The 16,229-nt window shown below is 41.8% G+C and overlaps 1 protein-coding gene across 3 annotated transcripts in view; it reads right to left on the bottom strand.

Annotated features, from left to right (window-relative positions):
- Positions 1–15,611, bottom strand: part of COL12A1 (collagen type XII alpha 1 chain) — a 114,827-nt gene extending 99,216 nt beyond the window's left edge. For all 3 annotated transcript variants that reach the window (XM_027092305.1, XM_027092313.1, XM_027092322.1), the window contains exons 1-6: positions 15,311–15,611; positions 12,029–12,136; positions 4,780–4,896; positions 2,818–2,961; positions 2,328–2,387; positions 95–358 (exon numbers count right to left, since the gene is read on the bottom strand). In XM_027092305.1, the coding sequence (XP_026948106.1) occupies positions 95–358; positions 2,328–2,387; positions 2,818–2,961; positions 4,780–4,896; positions 12,029–12,101 (658 nt within the window). In that variant the 5' untranslated portion in view covers positions 12,102–12,136; positions 15,311–15,611. The remainder of the gene's footprint in view (positions 1–94; positions 359–2,327; positions 2,388–2,817; positions 2,962–4,779; positions 4,897–12,028; positions 12,137–15,310) is intronic.
- Positions 15,612–16,229: the final 618 nt, after the last annotated feature.

Raw genomic sequence — 16,229 nt, 5'->3', positions numbered from 1 at the left:
TATTTAACATATGATAATTTGGGCAATGCGTCATTTCTTTCCCAAATAGATACTTCATTTATCTTAAACAATACCACAATTTGTAAAAACATACCTGTCATCGTGTTGCCACCTTTGTATGGAATTTTCTTAATTGCAGCAAGTAGCTCATCCCGTTGGTAGTACTGATTTAAGTTAAATTCCGTCCTGGTGTCAGAGCTGTACTGAACAACTCCAACCCTTGTCTTCTCTTCCCCAACATCAAAAGCAGACACAAGAGCAGCAATGAAGTCTAAAATGTACTTGAAATTATTTCTTCCCACACTCCATGAGCCATCCACAAGGAACACTAGATCAGTCCAGGCACTGACAGAGCATTCTGAAATACATGTGATGTATTTTTTAAATGACACACTAATAAATCCATCTAGCATTAAGGAATACAAACTAACGTGGCAAAAAGGTTGTCAACTCAAAGACAACAAACCCCATAGGCTAAAAGGAACATCTACTGGGAAACAGCATTTTGTTCATTCGAACTTTTCACATTGTTCTTTACCCACAACTGACATGCACAAAAGAATGTAAAACTTTATTGGCACACATAGAAGCATTTTCAGTATGCATTTCTGCAACTATACGTCTTTAAACTGTTGTATAAGACACTGTGCAAGACTAGATACATATATGACCCATTCTCCAAGAGCCTGTGACCCAAGTATCGTTGCTATTGATTTGTCTATTTTTATAACTATATCCTCACTCTTTTCTCCAAGTAAAAACTATATAAAATATCTAGGAGACAGACAAAAGAAACGTAAGCAAAGTGTTTTCATTCTTGGTATTCTGAGATCAATAAATGCAAAGCAATTGCTGTACCATTTAAGCAAATGCGGTAGGGTTGAAGAAAAGAGCACATCTTTTTTAACAATTCTCCTGCATTTTACGATATAATTGTCTAACGTTTGCAGCTCGTTAGTCTAGAGGGTTAATGGAGTCTTAACAGAAGTACCAACAAGCATAAATGTGATGCAAAATCGCCATAATATCTTGTCCTAATTATCAATGTATTTTAAATTGACAACTAAAACCTTCTTGTACTAAACAAAACGGGGGAAAACATTTTCATTCAAAAGTAAAAATATATGCAGTACCCTTAAATCACTAACAATGCAACAATTGGCCTTTGTAACCAAACATATTTTTCCCTCTCTCTGTGGTCAGGTGGGGAGGGGGGAACACGTTGGTTTTTATGAAAATCTGTATTCATAAGGCAAAGCTGAGTGAATTTTCTGAAGATATTTTTGTCCCTGCAGTCAGTTGGTAGATAATAAGAGAAGTACTTGGCTAGGAAGAGGAGGAAAGGTCCTGGGAAATTTGCAAGCCAATACAAGTTGCATGCCTAAATAATTTTTGCCTACTATTTAATGGGCCAATTTAAGCCTACTGAAAGTCAGTATTTAGAATAATGCTTTGATTTAGAATAAATATTGATGATTCAGGGAAAATATTTGCATTGTAACTGCATACTATAAACTTCGCTTCAGATGATTAGACATCAAAAAGAATTATAAACAGTGACCTGGCGGGAAAAATTCGGGATAAAGGGAACTTCATGTTCACAATCCTTTTATTGTTATCCTGAGTCATAAATCCAATTTACAAGGTGGCAAAATTAGAAGTCCAAGAAACCCTTCAGGGATCCATCCCAGCAAGTCACACAGAGCAGTGTAAGACCAAAAGGGGCTAGAAGCCACAAAACCAGACACTAAAATTGCTTTCATTTGATTACGAATGCATCAACTTATCAGGGACGTCTTACAGAGACTCCGGAAACGGTTACAACTGCACCAACTAAGCCCATGTAAACACCCTAGAAATAAGCAAAACATATACAGAGACATAGAAATACATTTTCATGGCAATGGAATTGCTGAAAACACTGTGAGGGCATCTCCCTTGTGGTCCAGCCCTATAGCTCTCATGCATCCCTGAGCTACCACCTATTTCTATAGTTTGTCTTTGAGAAAGGAGTTAAGTCCAGTGATGAGCTTTGTTTTTCACCTACTGCCAAAATCCTGCAGGGGAACTTGGACACACACACATTTAAAACACTCCCAGTCAAAAGAATATTTAGTACATAGAATGAATGGTTAGAAAGTCAGAACGTAGGTGTTACAACCACTTAGTCATACATTACTAACACGTTGCCTGTACTTCCTGTAGATAAAGCTTACAGAAATTAATATAGGAGTGAGATGAAACTATGGACCTAGTTGGAACATCTCCTTTAGATTACATTTATAAGTTCTGCAAAGCCAAGCACAAATATAAAGGGAAATGCTTACTTTGTATCTCTGTTTTTCCAGGTTTCTTCTCCCCTGGCTTTATCGGGCCACCTGTTTGAACTGAATCAAAACTTGATTATTACAAAAAGAAATGGACCCATACAACTACTTCCTAAGAAGAAAATAAGTACGTTGTCTTTCAAATGTATGGTCCATTCCCAGCTGGTCAGAGAATACAGCCAAATAAGCATTCCCTTGCAAATATCATTATTTTTAGGGAGATTTTAGATATATTTCAAAATGGATATTAACATTGTTGTCTGGCAAAGCTAATGTTTTTAACAGTTTTCATTCATAATATTCCCGCTGTTTCCAGAGACCAGGATTATAAATCAGGAATGAATTATTCACAGCTACGAACATCTAGGATCATTGAAAGAATAGTTAATATGGATATAAATTAACTCTGCATAACAACAACTTAAATTTGAAAGCTGGAGAAATCTTCTGCAAAACATAAGGTATAAAAGTACTTTATGTGTGTGCTTACTTGTTAATTGGCCTATAACTGGTACACTTTCTTCTACTTCATCATATGAAGTGATTGTCACCACATACTCTATTTCAGGTATGAGCTCTGTTAATAAAGTTTCAGTGGTACTAGCTGCAAGGGTAAATTCCCTAGTGGGCCCATCTGAAAATATAGAAAGAAAAACATCAATGCAACAAAACTTTTTTCACATATAACATAACATATACTCAAAATCTGAAAATTCAAAATACACGTTTTTTTTGAATACCCAAACATTATTTTTTACTGCCTTCCAAGACAAACATTTTGAATTCTAGAAATTCAATAAATGGACTGGCATTGCCTTTACTTGTTACAATCATAGTCCATATTTGTTTGTGGACTCAAGTATTCCTCTAGATTAAAGATATAGCAGAATATCAAACAAAAATCTCTCATTATTTTTGAATATTAATGGTAGACAACAAATTTTTTTATAAATTAGAGATAAAGCAGAAAATAATTTAATTTTAAATGATGCATTGGAGGAGAGCAGTGAAAGAAAAAGAAGGGCCGAAAATCAACTCAAAGACAACAAACCCCATAGGCTAAAAGGAACATCTACTGGGAAACAGCATCCTCTTCTACAGAAGTGCATCCTCCGTACTCCAGCGGGGGATGGGAGCATACGCTAATGGGTAACCATGGTCCTCTGAATTGACTTAACTAGGTATCAAACATTTCAAGGTACAGTGTACTGAGCGTTTCCTTATATACTGACAATTATGTACTTCCTTCTAGATTATGATAATGCTCAATTCAATCAGGAAACACAGTAGTTCTTAGGGACTAAGTGACTTTTAAAATTCTTAAACATATTAAATTTTCATCAAAACATAAATAATCAAAAAAGGTAACGAATGTAAAAGAACCCTGAGAAATGCTCCAGGTTTACATGTGGAGCATTGCAGAACCCACCAGGGCCCCCATGGGAAAACAAGATACCAGGGCTCTGCTAGGCTTTTAAGGTATAGGAGTCAGTCATTGCCAACATCTGGAAACCAGATGAACTCTTTTTCAACTGTTTTTCTGCTTTGGAATAAATGAAATAGTTAACGGCAAATATATTTGGGAAGAAAATATTCAAGGAATAAAAAGTAAATTCTTGATGGCTTTTTAAGTTCTCGGATCATATGGGAGAAAAATACAGCTTCCCAATTTCCTGATAAACCAGCATTTAAAATCAGTGGTATTTTTTAAAGGCCACAAGTATGTAAACACAGCTCTGGTGCTAAGTCATGTTGACATCATCTATCGCTTCTGTCAGCCAATACAGACCTCTTCCTACCACTTGGCCAGTGCTAGTAAAACTGGTTATTTTCCCATTCCACGTTAGAAATAAAAGTTAATCAACAGAGATGGGTTCTCCACACTTGGGCAACATCACGAATACTAAAGAAAACTTTTGAGAACAAGCAAAACAAATTTTCTTCTTTCAAAGACTCTTAGCCTTAGGATCTACAGAATCTGTCTAGTAAATCGTTGTCTTCCATCATGGCAGCTCACCACCATCCCAGAATCTGTGTCCTGGGTACTGAAGTGTGCAGGACACTGGGCAAGGCGTAATAACTCACTTCATCACTTGTCACTTGAAGTGTTGGACAGATTAAGTGATTCAAGAAGAATGTCAAGAAGTGATCATTCTATTTTATAAAAGCAAAGATTACCAGCAATATTCTGATGGGGGGGGCAGTCTATTTTTAGTAACAACAGCTTAGCACAGCAAACCAAGTTAATAAAGCTAACACTATAAAAATATAATAACGGGTCCTGGGCTGGAAATCTGGAGATCTGAGTCCACCAAATATCTTGCGACGTTAGGTGAACCCCTCAGGTTTTCTAAATCCTGGCTTCCTCATAATGAAATGGAAGGAGGGGAAAAGATCAGATTATATCACCTTTGATGTCTCTGTCCTAAAATCCCAACATGTCAAAACTTACCCGTTGTGGAGTCCACTGTTATTTTGAAACCCACAATTGGATCAGGTGGTCTTGCCCATGACATATGAACAGTATTTTCATCTATAATTTTAAAATTCAAGTCTGAAGGTGGGTCAACTGCAAGAGAGAGAGTTGATATCAGTTACACTTTCCAATGTCACAAAACGGTCAATTTAATTAACAAAGAATTGTGTTGAGCAAAGCTTACTAAAATTGTCTTTGCATAAATTTGTTTCCAACAAATATAAAAGATATCTTGTTGGACGAGAATAAAATTAAAAGCTGACAAGATGTGACAAAACATCAGAGAGTATACATATTACAGAAGACAGCACAAAACACTTTGGATTCTTGAGTTGCTCGGTCATCCAAGAATGGCCAGCAAAATCAAGCATAATAGAAACATATTTGGATACAAGTACATATACAGGTACAATGAAATCACATATAATAACCACATATGCAAACAATTCACATAACAATTAAGGAACTTTCGATACATGCTGAGTGCATTTTGAATAAGCATGCCAAATCACAACCTGCTTACAACCACAGAGGTTAAGTGAGAACACTGACATAATACATTTTTTCCATAATGTGGAAAAGGATCAATGATATTTTGGTTCATTCTCTGCATCATTGCCTTGTTATTAATTTTTGTTTGATAATTCTCAATCTGCGGCAGAGATGAAAAATGTATTGAAATAAAAAGGAGGAATCATGGGAAATTTAGCACTGTTATGTCTCACAAGGAAATATACATTTAAATGTATATTTGTATTCATATAGACCAATGTTCAAAAATAGTAATAAGGGGTGTCAATCAGTTATAAGTATATAAAGAGTGATATACAGATGTTTATAAAACTAACAAACATTCTGCCTGTTTACACCAATTTGCGGTACGTTTGCAAGGTGTAAACCAACGCTGTTATTTTCCTTTGCAGCAGGTATACTCCATACTAGAAGTGGCATTTTAAATTAAAATGCCAGTATGGTCCTTTACGAAACAATGGTTAATTATGAAAAGACAACATCAATGTATATTTATGGACATTTATTTACAGAACTTAAAGAAAATAGTGAGGAAGGATCAGCCATCTGAAGACACGACTGCGCATAAATCTTGGAGAAGTCAATGACAGGAATAATTGAAAAGTACAGAAAGCAATAGTTTACATACAAAACTGTACAGCATCATGCATGTGTCAATGAAATGTTGACTTGTTTTTAGTTTCCCACAATGAACGAAAGCCTCCATGTACAATAGTCGTTACACAAAGACATTCCAGAAATATTTTATAATGATATTCTCTCTGCAGTGTTCATGCCTCATCATGCAGCATTGTACTGACTCACTGTCAGTGCATGGTCGATGCATTAAAAAGTATTACTCTTGAAGCAGGTCCACACAATAAGATGACTTTCCGCCATACTCTTCTTAAAGTGTTTCGGATTGAAAGTATTCCTGGTGAGTCAGAATTTTTGTCTCTCTTTTGAGAGATTACAGTCTCCTTTTAGGTTTTCCTAAAGGTCAATTGAACTATAGCAGTAGCTTTGAGACATGAGTCATAGAATTGAACTGGGGTTAGGTATTTATGTAATATTAATAGCACATTTTAATGGAAATTATACAAATTAAGCAAACGTTTGCTTTAATGAACTGCTGCTTCCAACTGTAGGAGATGGCTTTTTATTCTTATTGGATACGCTAGTAATGGAATGAATGTTATTTTCTTACTATCCATACACAGGCAGTGAGATTAGACTATTAATCTACATGCATAGTTTAATTACTCAACATTCTGCTGTCTGTAACCGTTTTGCGAGGTTTACTGGCAGTCATCACTTAGTATAACAAGCATGCAACAGATGTTAATAGGACAATAGGTATTAAGAATATCATTATAAAATATTGTTCCAGTAGCAATGGCTCAGGACAAATTTAATGCAAAGGCAGAGGCAACTGGCCTGAGCATGCTTTTAAAAAAAATCAGTACATGGAAAAACAGTACCACCAACCTTGCAAGGAAATTGACCTGAAGCAGCAGACATTAGGTTAAAGCTGCTGAGGGGCAGCAGCCGCCCACCTTGTTGATTTCCAAATGACCAGGATTCCAGAAAAACTGAAAAATTGACTGTTGGGAAAAGTCTTTAACATTTCAGAGGACTTTAAGGTGTTTATAGAAACTCAGATGTGGTACTTGGGGATCAAAAGTAGGAAAGAATGGTCGACCAGCTTGTGTACAACAGAGAGCCCTTTCCACTTCTCTTCTTGCCACTTTTATCTCTTGTAAAACCTTTTAGGCTTGCCATTCTGTTTATATATTTTGCTTGTTTGTCTCATGAAAAAAGATAATAAAGCAAGTGTGAGTGTGGACCCCTGTCAACTTGAATCAATGCGAAATGTATCTTCATTAACTTTGAAAATCTTTTATTTTATATAAAAATAATTCACAATCGCCCTTGCATTGTTACAAGCAGCGTCTATGCAGATGCCAGAATATTTCTAGGATGAACTATCTACATAGGGATCATGATTGTAAAGAGTCATAGTTGTGTAGAAGAAGCATCTGAACGAAGACAAAGAGAAGTAAAATTATAAATAAATAAGATAGCAATCATATATATTCATAAAACTGAATACTGATAGTGAAGAAACTAAAATTTTAAGTATTCATAACACTAGCAGTTTAAGTTCATATTTATGAATAATGCTTTTTGTTATCAAAAAGCTATGGTATGAAAACTGCATTCTGCTGGTATCTTCCTTAGATAAATTGGCAGGATTTAGGACTTTTTAGGAATAATTATAGCTAGCATTTGCTGAGTGTCTCTTCTGTGACAGGCAGAGAGCTAGTCACTTTATATATTGTCTCCTTTTCTTATGATCACCCAGAAGAGTGGCCTAATTATCCCTGATTAACGGGTGAGTCAGTGAAATTCGCAAGGGTTAACACAACTAATAGGCAGGAAAACTTTGATCCCATAGTCTGACTCCAGAGCATACAGCTTCCTACCATATTTGCTTAAATGTAAAAAATAAGAAATATTTGAGTGAAAGATTAACTTTAGAAACCAATATTGATATGTATTTGCCTATTAAAATATACATAAGTATTTCTCTATAAAAAACCTTTATTTGATGCCTGGTCAACAATCAATATGTGCTATTCAGACATCTCCAATTCAGATACAGATAGAATTTGATATATTAATTTTACAACTTGTTCAAGCAATTTTGAAACCAAAGTATCTACCTTGATATATAATTTTTTCACAAAACATTGTTTTTAATTATGGCACCCAAGAGGAAGACATAAAAGTTTACCCAGAGGTGGATGGATGGATGGATGGATGGATGGATGGATGGATAGATGGACGGACAGGTGGGAGGAGATTAGTCTAGTAAGATTTGGCAAGTGTATAAAATGTATTAAAGGTAAAGGAAAACTGAGAACACACTACTAAAATATCATCTTGATGAACTAGTAAGACCTTTAGTCTAATCTTTGTGATGGCAACACTGAGAAGGGTACTACCTTAATGGCAGAAACCTTGAGAAGTGCACGAAGTGTGGTTTTACTATATTCAGTATGCATTAGTTTAACTTTTCCTTCCAAAGCTAGTATAAATTTAATGATCTCTGCCATGATACAGATACTCATTTCGTCTGTGTTTATAAGATACCAAAAATAAGCAGTTGAAAAGTTAATATTTTAGACAAGTAATAAATTATTCTGTACAGATTACAAAATGCATCCTTTCATGAAACTGACTGGGTCGACCCGTTTTCAAGCAAGAAAGCAGCACAGTGTGGGCAAACTAGCACGAAACCAGGACTAGAAGACCTGGGTCTTGTCTATGCCTTGTCCCTAGGCAATCAGGTTAGTTGACTGAGTTATTCAGCTTCTCTGGTCCTCATTTTCTCATTTGGAAAATGAGAGGATTAGAATAGATGATCTATAAGTTCCCATCGAGTTTGAAATTTCTGTTAGAACATAAGTTAGACACAGGAGTATAGAAATATACATTAATTAGCCTCTTAACCTAGATGTAAGATAATTAAAGCTTAAGACTTCAACTCACTCATGAACTAAAAATATCCAATCGCTCATTATATATTATGAACTACAAATCAGACTTACTAAAATTACAACTCTATTTTTTTTACAAAACATATGTCCATCTCAAATTCTAGATTAACTAGAAAGGCGTCTAACTCTCAGGGAACACTGGCCATTAATCTTTAAATGCAAAGCGTTAAATTTTCTAAATGGCAATTTACATACTGTATGATACAGGAACCAAAAATAAGTTACACATTCTAGATCTTACGGAGCACTGGCCAGGTTATAAGGTTAATAAAGTCTACGCTGTAGCTAAAAATTACAAATATTAAAAGCAAAAAAAAAATCACTTTCACTCTTATTTCTATGGAACAAATACTGTATTATGAAAAATAAAGTTCCTTGTATAAGTAAGTAGAAGAAAACAACATGACAAAGGTGGTACCCCTATAAAAAAGGAGCAATGCAAAAAGTGAACGCCAAAACCTTTTCATTAAAGGTATTGAGCTTTCAACATATAAAAAAAAGTAAGTAGAAATTGACTGGAAAATAGTATGAATACAAGAGTACAAGCATGAGTTGCAAAAGGGAAAGAAAAGTAGCAATGGCTACTTTTTTTTTTTAATGTACCCTTTTTTTTTTAAACATCTTTATTGGAGTATAATTGCTTTACAGTGGTGTTAGTTTCTGCTGTATAGCATAGTGAATCAGCTACACATAGACATACATCCCCATATCTCCTCCCTCTGGCGTCTCCCTCCCACCCTCCACAATGGCTACTTTTGAACTAAGATCAAAATAACATATCAAGAAGCAGGGCTGCCAGTTGAATTTGTGAAATGTGCCATCAGAAATACTTCAGAGAAATTCTGTTTGCAGCCCATTGTCCCCAGACAGGCCTTGGCCACAAACTTTGTTAGCCCTTCCCAGGCTCCTGGGGCCACTTAGTAATTAACAGCCGAGCTTTGCTGTCCAGTACTGGAGCCACAAACCACACGTGGCTATCAAGCGCTTGAAATGTGGCCAGTCCAGATGAAATGCGCTGCAAGCGTAACATACATGCCCAATTTCAGACTTAGCTACAAAGAATGCAGAATATCTTACTAATAATTTTTATATTGATTACATGTTTAAATGGTAATATTATGGATATATTAAGTGAAATATGTTATAAAGATTAATTTCTCCTTTTTCTTTTTCCTTTTTTAATGTCATAACCAGAAGATTTTAAGTCACATATGTGGCTTGCATCTGTGGCTCACAGTCTATTTCTATTTGACAGTGCCAAACTAGAATAAGGCCCCCTCCAAATAACAGATCTTACAAAAGGATCATTATTAAATGCTGGACTAAGTGGGTGAGAGACAAGAAGAGAAACAGCTTAAGAAAGCAAAAGAAAGAGCTGTATAATGTGGAAATAAATACAAATCTAAAAGATAAATTATGAGAAATACGGAAACAATCAGTGATGTAGAGAGTAAAATGTTCTTTTCAACTGCACTTTGCTAACCAGCCATTATCCAATTCAGAACTGATTTTTTTCCATTTACATCATTTCCAACCCAATTCTTGTCCTAAGACTTCTCAACCCTTTCTGATTTTCAAATAACTATTTTCTTAATGAGCAATAAATATGTCACTTTAGTGAATTATCTAAAAATATCTTTAGTAAGGCTTCCAGAAGTTCCTCAAGTGAAATTCCTTCCTAACAACGACATAGAAAGGAACATTAAAGGCAACCTCAGCTGAATATTACTTCACAGAGGCCACTCTGAAAAGCCTCTACATTCATAAAGTATTAATCAGATAAGAAGAGCCAGCACGTTTCCCTCACTTTTCTGAACAAGCCGTACATTCTGAAGACTCTCTGCTTTGTCCAATCTTAGTCTTTTGTACCTGCAGTCTCAAACTAGAGAATCAAACACAATAGAAAGTTTTTGAAAATCTCAGTGTGGTCATAAAACAGCTCTCCTTCCCCACAGCCTCTAAGAAACACAACCCCCCCCCCCGCCCTACCCCCCTTCCACACTGACCCACACAGAAGTATTGCTCTCCTCCCTTAATTTCATCGGGGGCATTTCTGCATTGGAAAAACAAGTATACATTTCTTAAGATGTCTTTTATGGTATTACCCCATTTACCTTACAGAACAATAAATCTAGTTTATCAGGTCTCCAACGATAACTGAGAGGACACAGAAGCCCCTCTTGGGTCAATATACAGAAAGGGCTTGTTCCGCGAATGCTGAGAAAGGAAGGCATCAAGTGCACACCGCAGCAAGCCTAAAACAAGGTTAAAACTCTAGCAGAAGTCCTTCGTTTTCCAAGGGCTGGAGCGTACTGAGCCGTTTTGCAGACCCTGAGGCCCTGAGACGCATCTCCGAACCTCTGAGCGACTCCGCACTCAGGTCTGAAGCTGAGGGAAGGAGGGAGGGGTAGGTGGTGCCCGGCTTGCCAGGCGCCCGCTAGCTTCCTAGCTTGAGAACCTTGGCCCAGACCCAACCTGTTCGCGTGGGGCTGGGGCTGGGCTTGGGCCACGGGTCTCGTAGCCCAGCGAACCAAACAGAGACAGCGGCGACCTCGGGCCGCGAGAACACACCCCGCGTCCCGGATCTCTGCTGGCCCGCCAGTCCCCTGGGCGGTTGGGCTGCTACCTCATTTGCCTGCACCGCCCGCCTAGCCGACTGAACTCCCCACAAAACACACAGACGCGCAGAGCCGGCTCTGTTGGAGTCTTTTATTGCGTGCTGTCACCGAGGTCGCAGTCCCGAGCCACGCGCACGAGCGAGCGCGCCCGCGCTCCGGGGCTCCTGGGTACCCCCCCCGGAGGTGTTCGTCCCGCAGAGCTGGGTGCAGCCGTCGCCCCCTCCCGGACGGCTGGTCCTCTCGGAAGGCGGCCGTGTCGGTGGCAGTGTGGACAGCACACCGCAGAGACCAGAGCAAGGAGAGCACACAGCACTGTACGGGACGGCTTAAGCAGAATACGAAAGAGCGAGACCTGAGAGCTGGGAAATGGACAGACCTCAGAGAAGGGGGCGTTTCTCCGAAGGAGAGAAACTCCGGGAGAACACACGAAGCGCAGAGAGAAACACAGCAAGCAACAGAGACAAGAAAGATCTGCTTCTTTCCTTTCTAGACTTCTGCATGGTCACGGGGGAGAAGGAGGGAAGAGCCTTTTACCTTCTGCCTCAATGGAAGACAGGAGCAGGGCCGCGCCCAGGGCGGCGAGCGCTGGGGGAAGCCTGGTCCGCATGCTCGGCCTCGGGGCTCAAAGCCGCATGAAGGGATCTGCGGGAGGAAGCAGTGACGGCGTCAGAACCGGGTCCGGGCAGGCCGGGAGCCAGGTTAGAACTGGAGCCTGGACCCGGGCCAGGACCCGACCAGATCTGCCTTAATAACCATAGGGCCCAGACCAGCATATAATGGGCCTATTGTGAAGCAGTGTAAGTCAAGTTCATCTGCAGCAGTTTAATCACGGGCACTAAGAGTTCAAGTTTAAAGCGGGTCCTGTTTTCCTGGAGGCTGGCCCTGCTTAACATCCGGGGTGAAGGCCTTACCACGCCCCACATAACTCCATCCCCCTGGGTGATGGCTAATTCAGAGGTCATCTTTTCCCTGACTCAACCAAATGCCTCTTCCAGCTGGGGGTTTTATTTGACCAGCAGTTTTTTCCTAGCTGCTGAACTCTTTAGGTAACGGTACTTTAGTGGTCTCGGGGTAATTTGGAAAAGTATAATAAACCTCTTTTACTCTCTTTTTTTCTTCATTTTGTTCTGCCTACAAATACGCAGCTCTTGAAGGTCTGACATGGATTATACAGAAATATGTGCAGACCAAGAGAAACCTGACCCCCTGCTAGCTATGTTATCTTCACAGCTGATAAATCTTTTACTCAAGATGAGGGGAAAAAAACAACTCTAAAATACATCATAAAAAGGGAAAGGCAACAGAAGAGACAAAGCACTCCTTCCTGTTTTCCCAGGACTTTTTTTTTTTTTTTTTTTTTGCAGTACGCGGGCCTCTCACTGTTGTGGCCCCTCCCGCTGCGGAGCACAGGCTCCGGACGCGCAGGCTCAGCGGCCATGACTCACGGGCCCAGCCGCTCCGCGGCACGTGGGATCTTCCCGGACCGGGGCACGAACCCGTGTCCCCTGCATCGGCAGGCGGACTCTCAACCACTGCGCCACCAGGGAAGCCCCTCCCAGGACGTTTTTTAATAAAATTCTCAGTAATAATTAATCTTCTCATTTAACTGTTCATTTATTCCAGAAGATTACAGGCTTATATGCTCAGGAGGAGAATACATTCTACACTGATTTTTCCTGATTCTGTAACTAGGTTATTAATTCTTTAAAGACAAATAGTCTTATTCATCTTTTGTGGTTCCCAGCACACAGTAGGTGCCTAACCTATGTCAGTAGAAGGAAATCTTCCAAAATATTCTAAGGTCCAATTCAGAGACAAAAGCTACTAGCAACGAACTTAAAAGTGGGGGGGCTTCCAGAAGCAAAACATAAAAAGAGAATTGATTCTGAGGTACATAAATGATTGTAAGACAACACACCAGGCCTCGTGAAAAAAGAAGTCATGCTTGGGAATTCAAAAATGAGCCACAGGTCGAGCCCTCTTTGAGAAAAGAAACTGACAACCTCCAACCGTGTCTTTCCAAATTATTGGCACAATGTATTAGGGCAGCTTTCCTGGACCTGAGTGTAAATTGCATTTTAAATGTCTGATGAACGGGTGTGCCAAATTGCCCGGAGCTCATTTTTATGAAGCCAAGATTAAACTTTTGTCGCTGCTCTGGGGATCCAAGAACTCTAGCAATTCCTTTCTTCCTAATTAACAACTCTTTGACATTTCTAACCCTTTTCTAAATCAGTGAAAAGCGAGAGGTGAGACTGGCCCATTGTCCCATCATCTGGCCTTAACTTTGCTATAATAATTTCCGACTCTGTTGGCAGTCATGCTCGAGAAAAGTTAAAGGCTAACAGTCGACCCAGCGAAAAACCGTGTGCTGCTTTTTTTTTTTTTTTAAACCTCTTCGCTAGCTACAAAAACCTGAGTAGTGGAAGGGCTATTGCCTGGGTCTAGAGCGCCACCTATCGGCTACCTGACTCAGCGGCACAAGGAATCATGCCTCGGGGTTATCTGAACATAGAATCAGTTCGGCCAGCCAGCCAGGCATTCCACCCATATGTTAAAAAAAAAAAAAGTTTTATCTCCTTTTAGCCAAAATATTTATGTGAATGTTTAGCAGCACTTCATTGAGCACTCTCAGACATAAAATCTGAAAGCGGCCGCCCCTACGTGGCAGCGGGGATTCCCTTACTTCACCCTCATGTATGAATACGAGTCAATTGCGGGGGTGGGGAAAGGGGTAGGAGACTTACGGGATTCATCTCCTCTTGCCAACTCGTCCCCTCCCCCCTCTCCGCTGGAAAAGGCCAATTCCTTTAACTCCCTTGTCAAGTTAAAAAAGGAAATGACACCCTCACCCCTACCCCGCGGGGTGCCTCCAGATCCCCTGCGCGTCACCCACAGCAACCTTGACATTCGTTACCCAAGGACCGAGTTTAGCGCTCATTTCCTTTCTTGCCCCGTCCCTCCCCAGCGTTCCAGCACACTTCAGAAGGCCACATAATCCGGGGTGAGTTGGGGGGAAAGGGGTCCCAGAAAGCCCCGTAAGGACCCTACGGGTGCCTCCTTTGCTGTACCTCTTCTGCTGCCTGGCTACAGTCCCCGCTCCGTAAATAACTCTCTGATCCCTACCCTCTTTGGATATGGGATGGAAACTCCCCCAGAGGTTCCACGACCCTGAGTAGGGCGTCCACTTATGCACTGAGGGGGAGAGGTCGGGGGAGGGAGCTGTCTCCAGCAGCTGGATAAAGTCGGCCAAAGGTGAGTCCCCGAGAGCTGAGCTGACCCACCATGTGGGATGCTTTGAAAAGCAGAGAAAGGAGCCAGATCACTCGCCCGGGAGTCTGTCTCCGGACGCCACACACACCGACGCAGCCTCGACGAGGGGCAGAGCCCTCCGCCGGCCCTCCAAAGAATTCCGCGCCGTGCATCGCTAAAACACCTTCCCTGCGCGCGTGCAGCACCGCGGCAGCCGCGAGGCCCTGAGGGACTGGCGGCCCCAGGAGCCGGCGCGCCCTGCGTCAATTTCAACGAAGCATCTATAGACGAAATCCCTCCACATTCTGGCACATCGAACGGCGTGCCTTACGCGCGCGCAGCCTCCCTGCATCAGCTCTTCAGAAAACCTACAATTCTTTCCCCCTCAATGACTCAGACGAATCACAAAAAGCTCAGAATACCCGGCAGATCTCAGGCACAAGTCCAAACGGTCCCCGATCGGGCTCCTTAGTGGCTTAGAACCGAGCAAGGAAGAGGCTAGAAGCAAGTTTCCCTAGTTTTCTTTGGAAGGGACGAGGTGACGGGGCCGGAAGCCGGACCGACCTGAGGCGGTGGTGACCGAGGTAGCGGCTGCGATAGCGGCTTCCCGGCGTCGTAGAAGCCGGCCCTCGGTGTGGCCCCCGCGCGCCCCGGCAATCGGCGCTGCGCTCCGGGCGCACCTGGCGGCTGCCCGGAGGTGGGCAGCGGCAGGGCCACCGAGGCGGACTTGTAAGAGAAGGAGGATCCCGGGCGGAGAGGCGGGAGCCGCAGGGCAGGCGGAGACGGCCCGGGACCGCAGCTGCCGGCGCGCGGACGCGTCTGGGGCGGCTCGCCTTCGTCGAGTGGGAAGAGGCTCCGCGCCGCGGGCTACTTAATAGAGGGCTGTTCCCAGCTCTCAGTTTACTCGGTTACGAAACGCCTGAGAAGGTGGACGGCTGCCACGGGGTGATGTATGCTCCTCCGGCGGTGAAGGAGGTCTACTTTTGGGAACGTGTGCATACTTCGAGCATTCCTTCTGCGTGAGGTGGCGATCGCCGTAGTAGCAGTGCCCCGCCGGGGAGGAGGGAGGGGGGGCAGGGAAGGGGGAGGAGGAAGCGGGGAGGGGGACAGCCGCAGCCGGGTTCACTGCCAAGGGAATCCGCTCACTCCTCCGCTTGGGGCGGGCTGGGGAGCTCGGGTTTCCCTATCCGTGCGATTTTAATAAATTTATTTTTCTAAATTAAGAACGATGGGAGGGAAGTAAGAGGCTCTCGTTTTCAGAACTGCGAGGATGCGGCTGACCCCACCCCATCATAGCCCCATCCCCCATCATCGCCACCTACACCTTCCTCCCCTTCCGTCCTGGGTGCACTTAAAACCGATTTACAGGGTTTCCATTAACTAACTGTCTGCGCACGCGGCACGCCTTCTGTCTTTTTCAGTCTCCGGCGATTGGAAACCCGGATGGTCGCCTGCGAGGGGCTCAGAGAGGGGATGGCTTTCC

The sequence above is a fragment of the Aethalodelphis obliquidens genome, unplaced genomic scaffold, assembly GCF_003676395.1.
Source record: "Aethalodelphis obliquidens isolate GAN/ISIS:26980383/991018 unplaced genomic scaffold, ASM367639v1 scaffold3, whole genome shotgun sequence".
Taxonomy (NCBI): Eukaryota; Metazoa; Chordata; class Mammalia; order Artiodactyla; family Delphinidae; genus Aethalodelphis; species Aethalodelphis obliquidens.
This window is presented reverse-complemented; position numbering and strand designations above follow the sequence as displayed.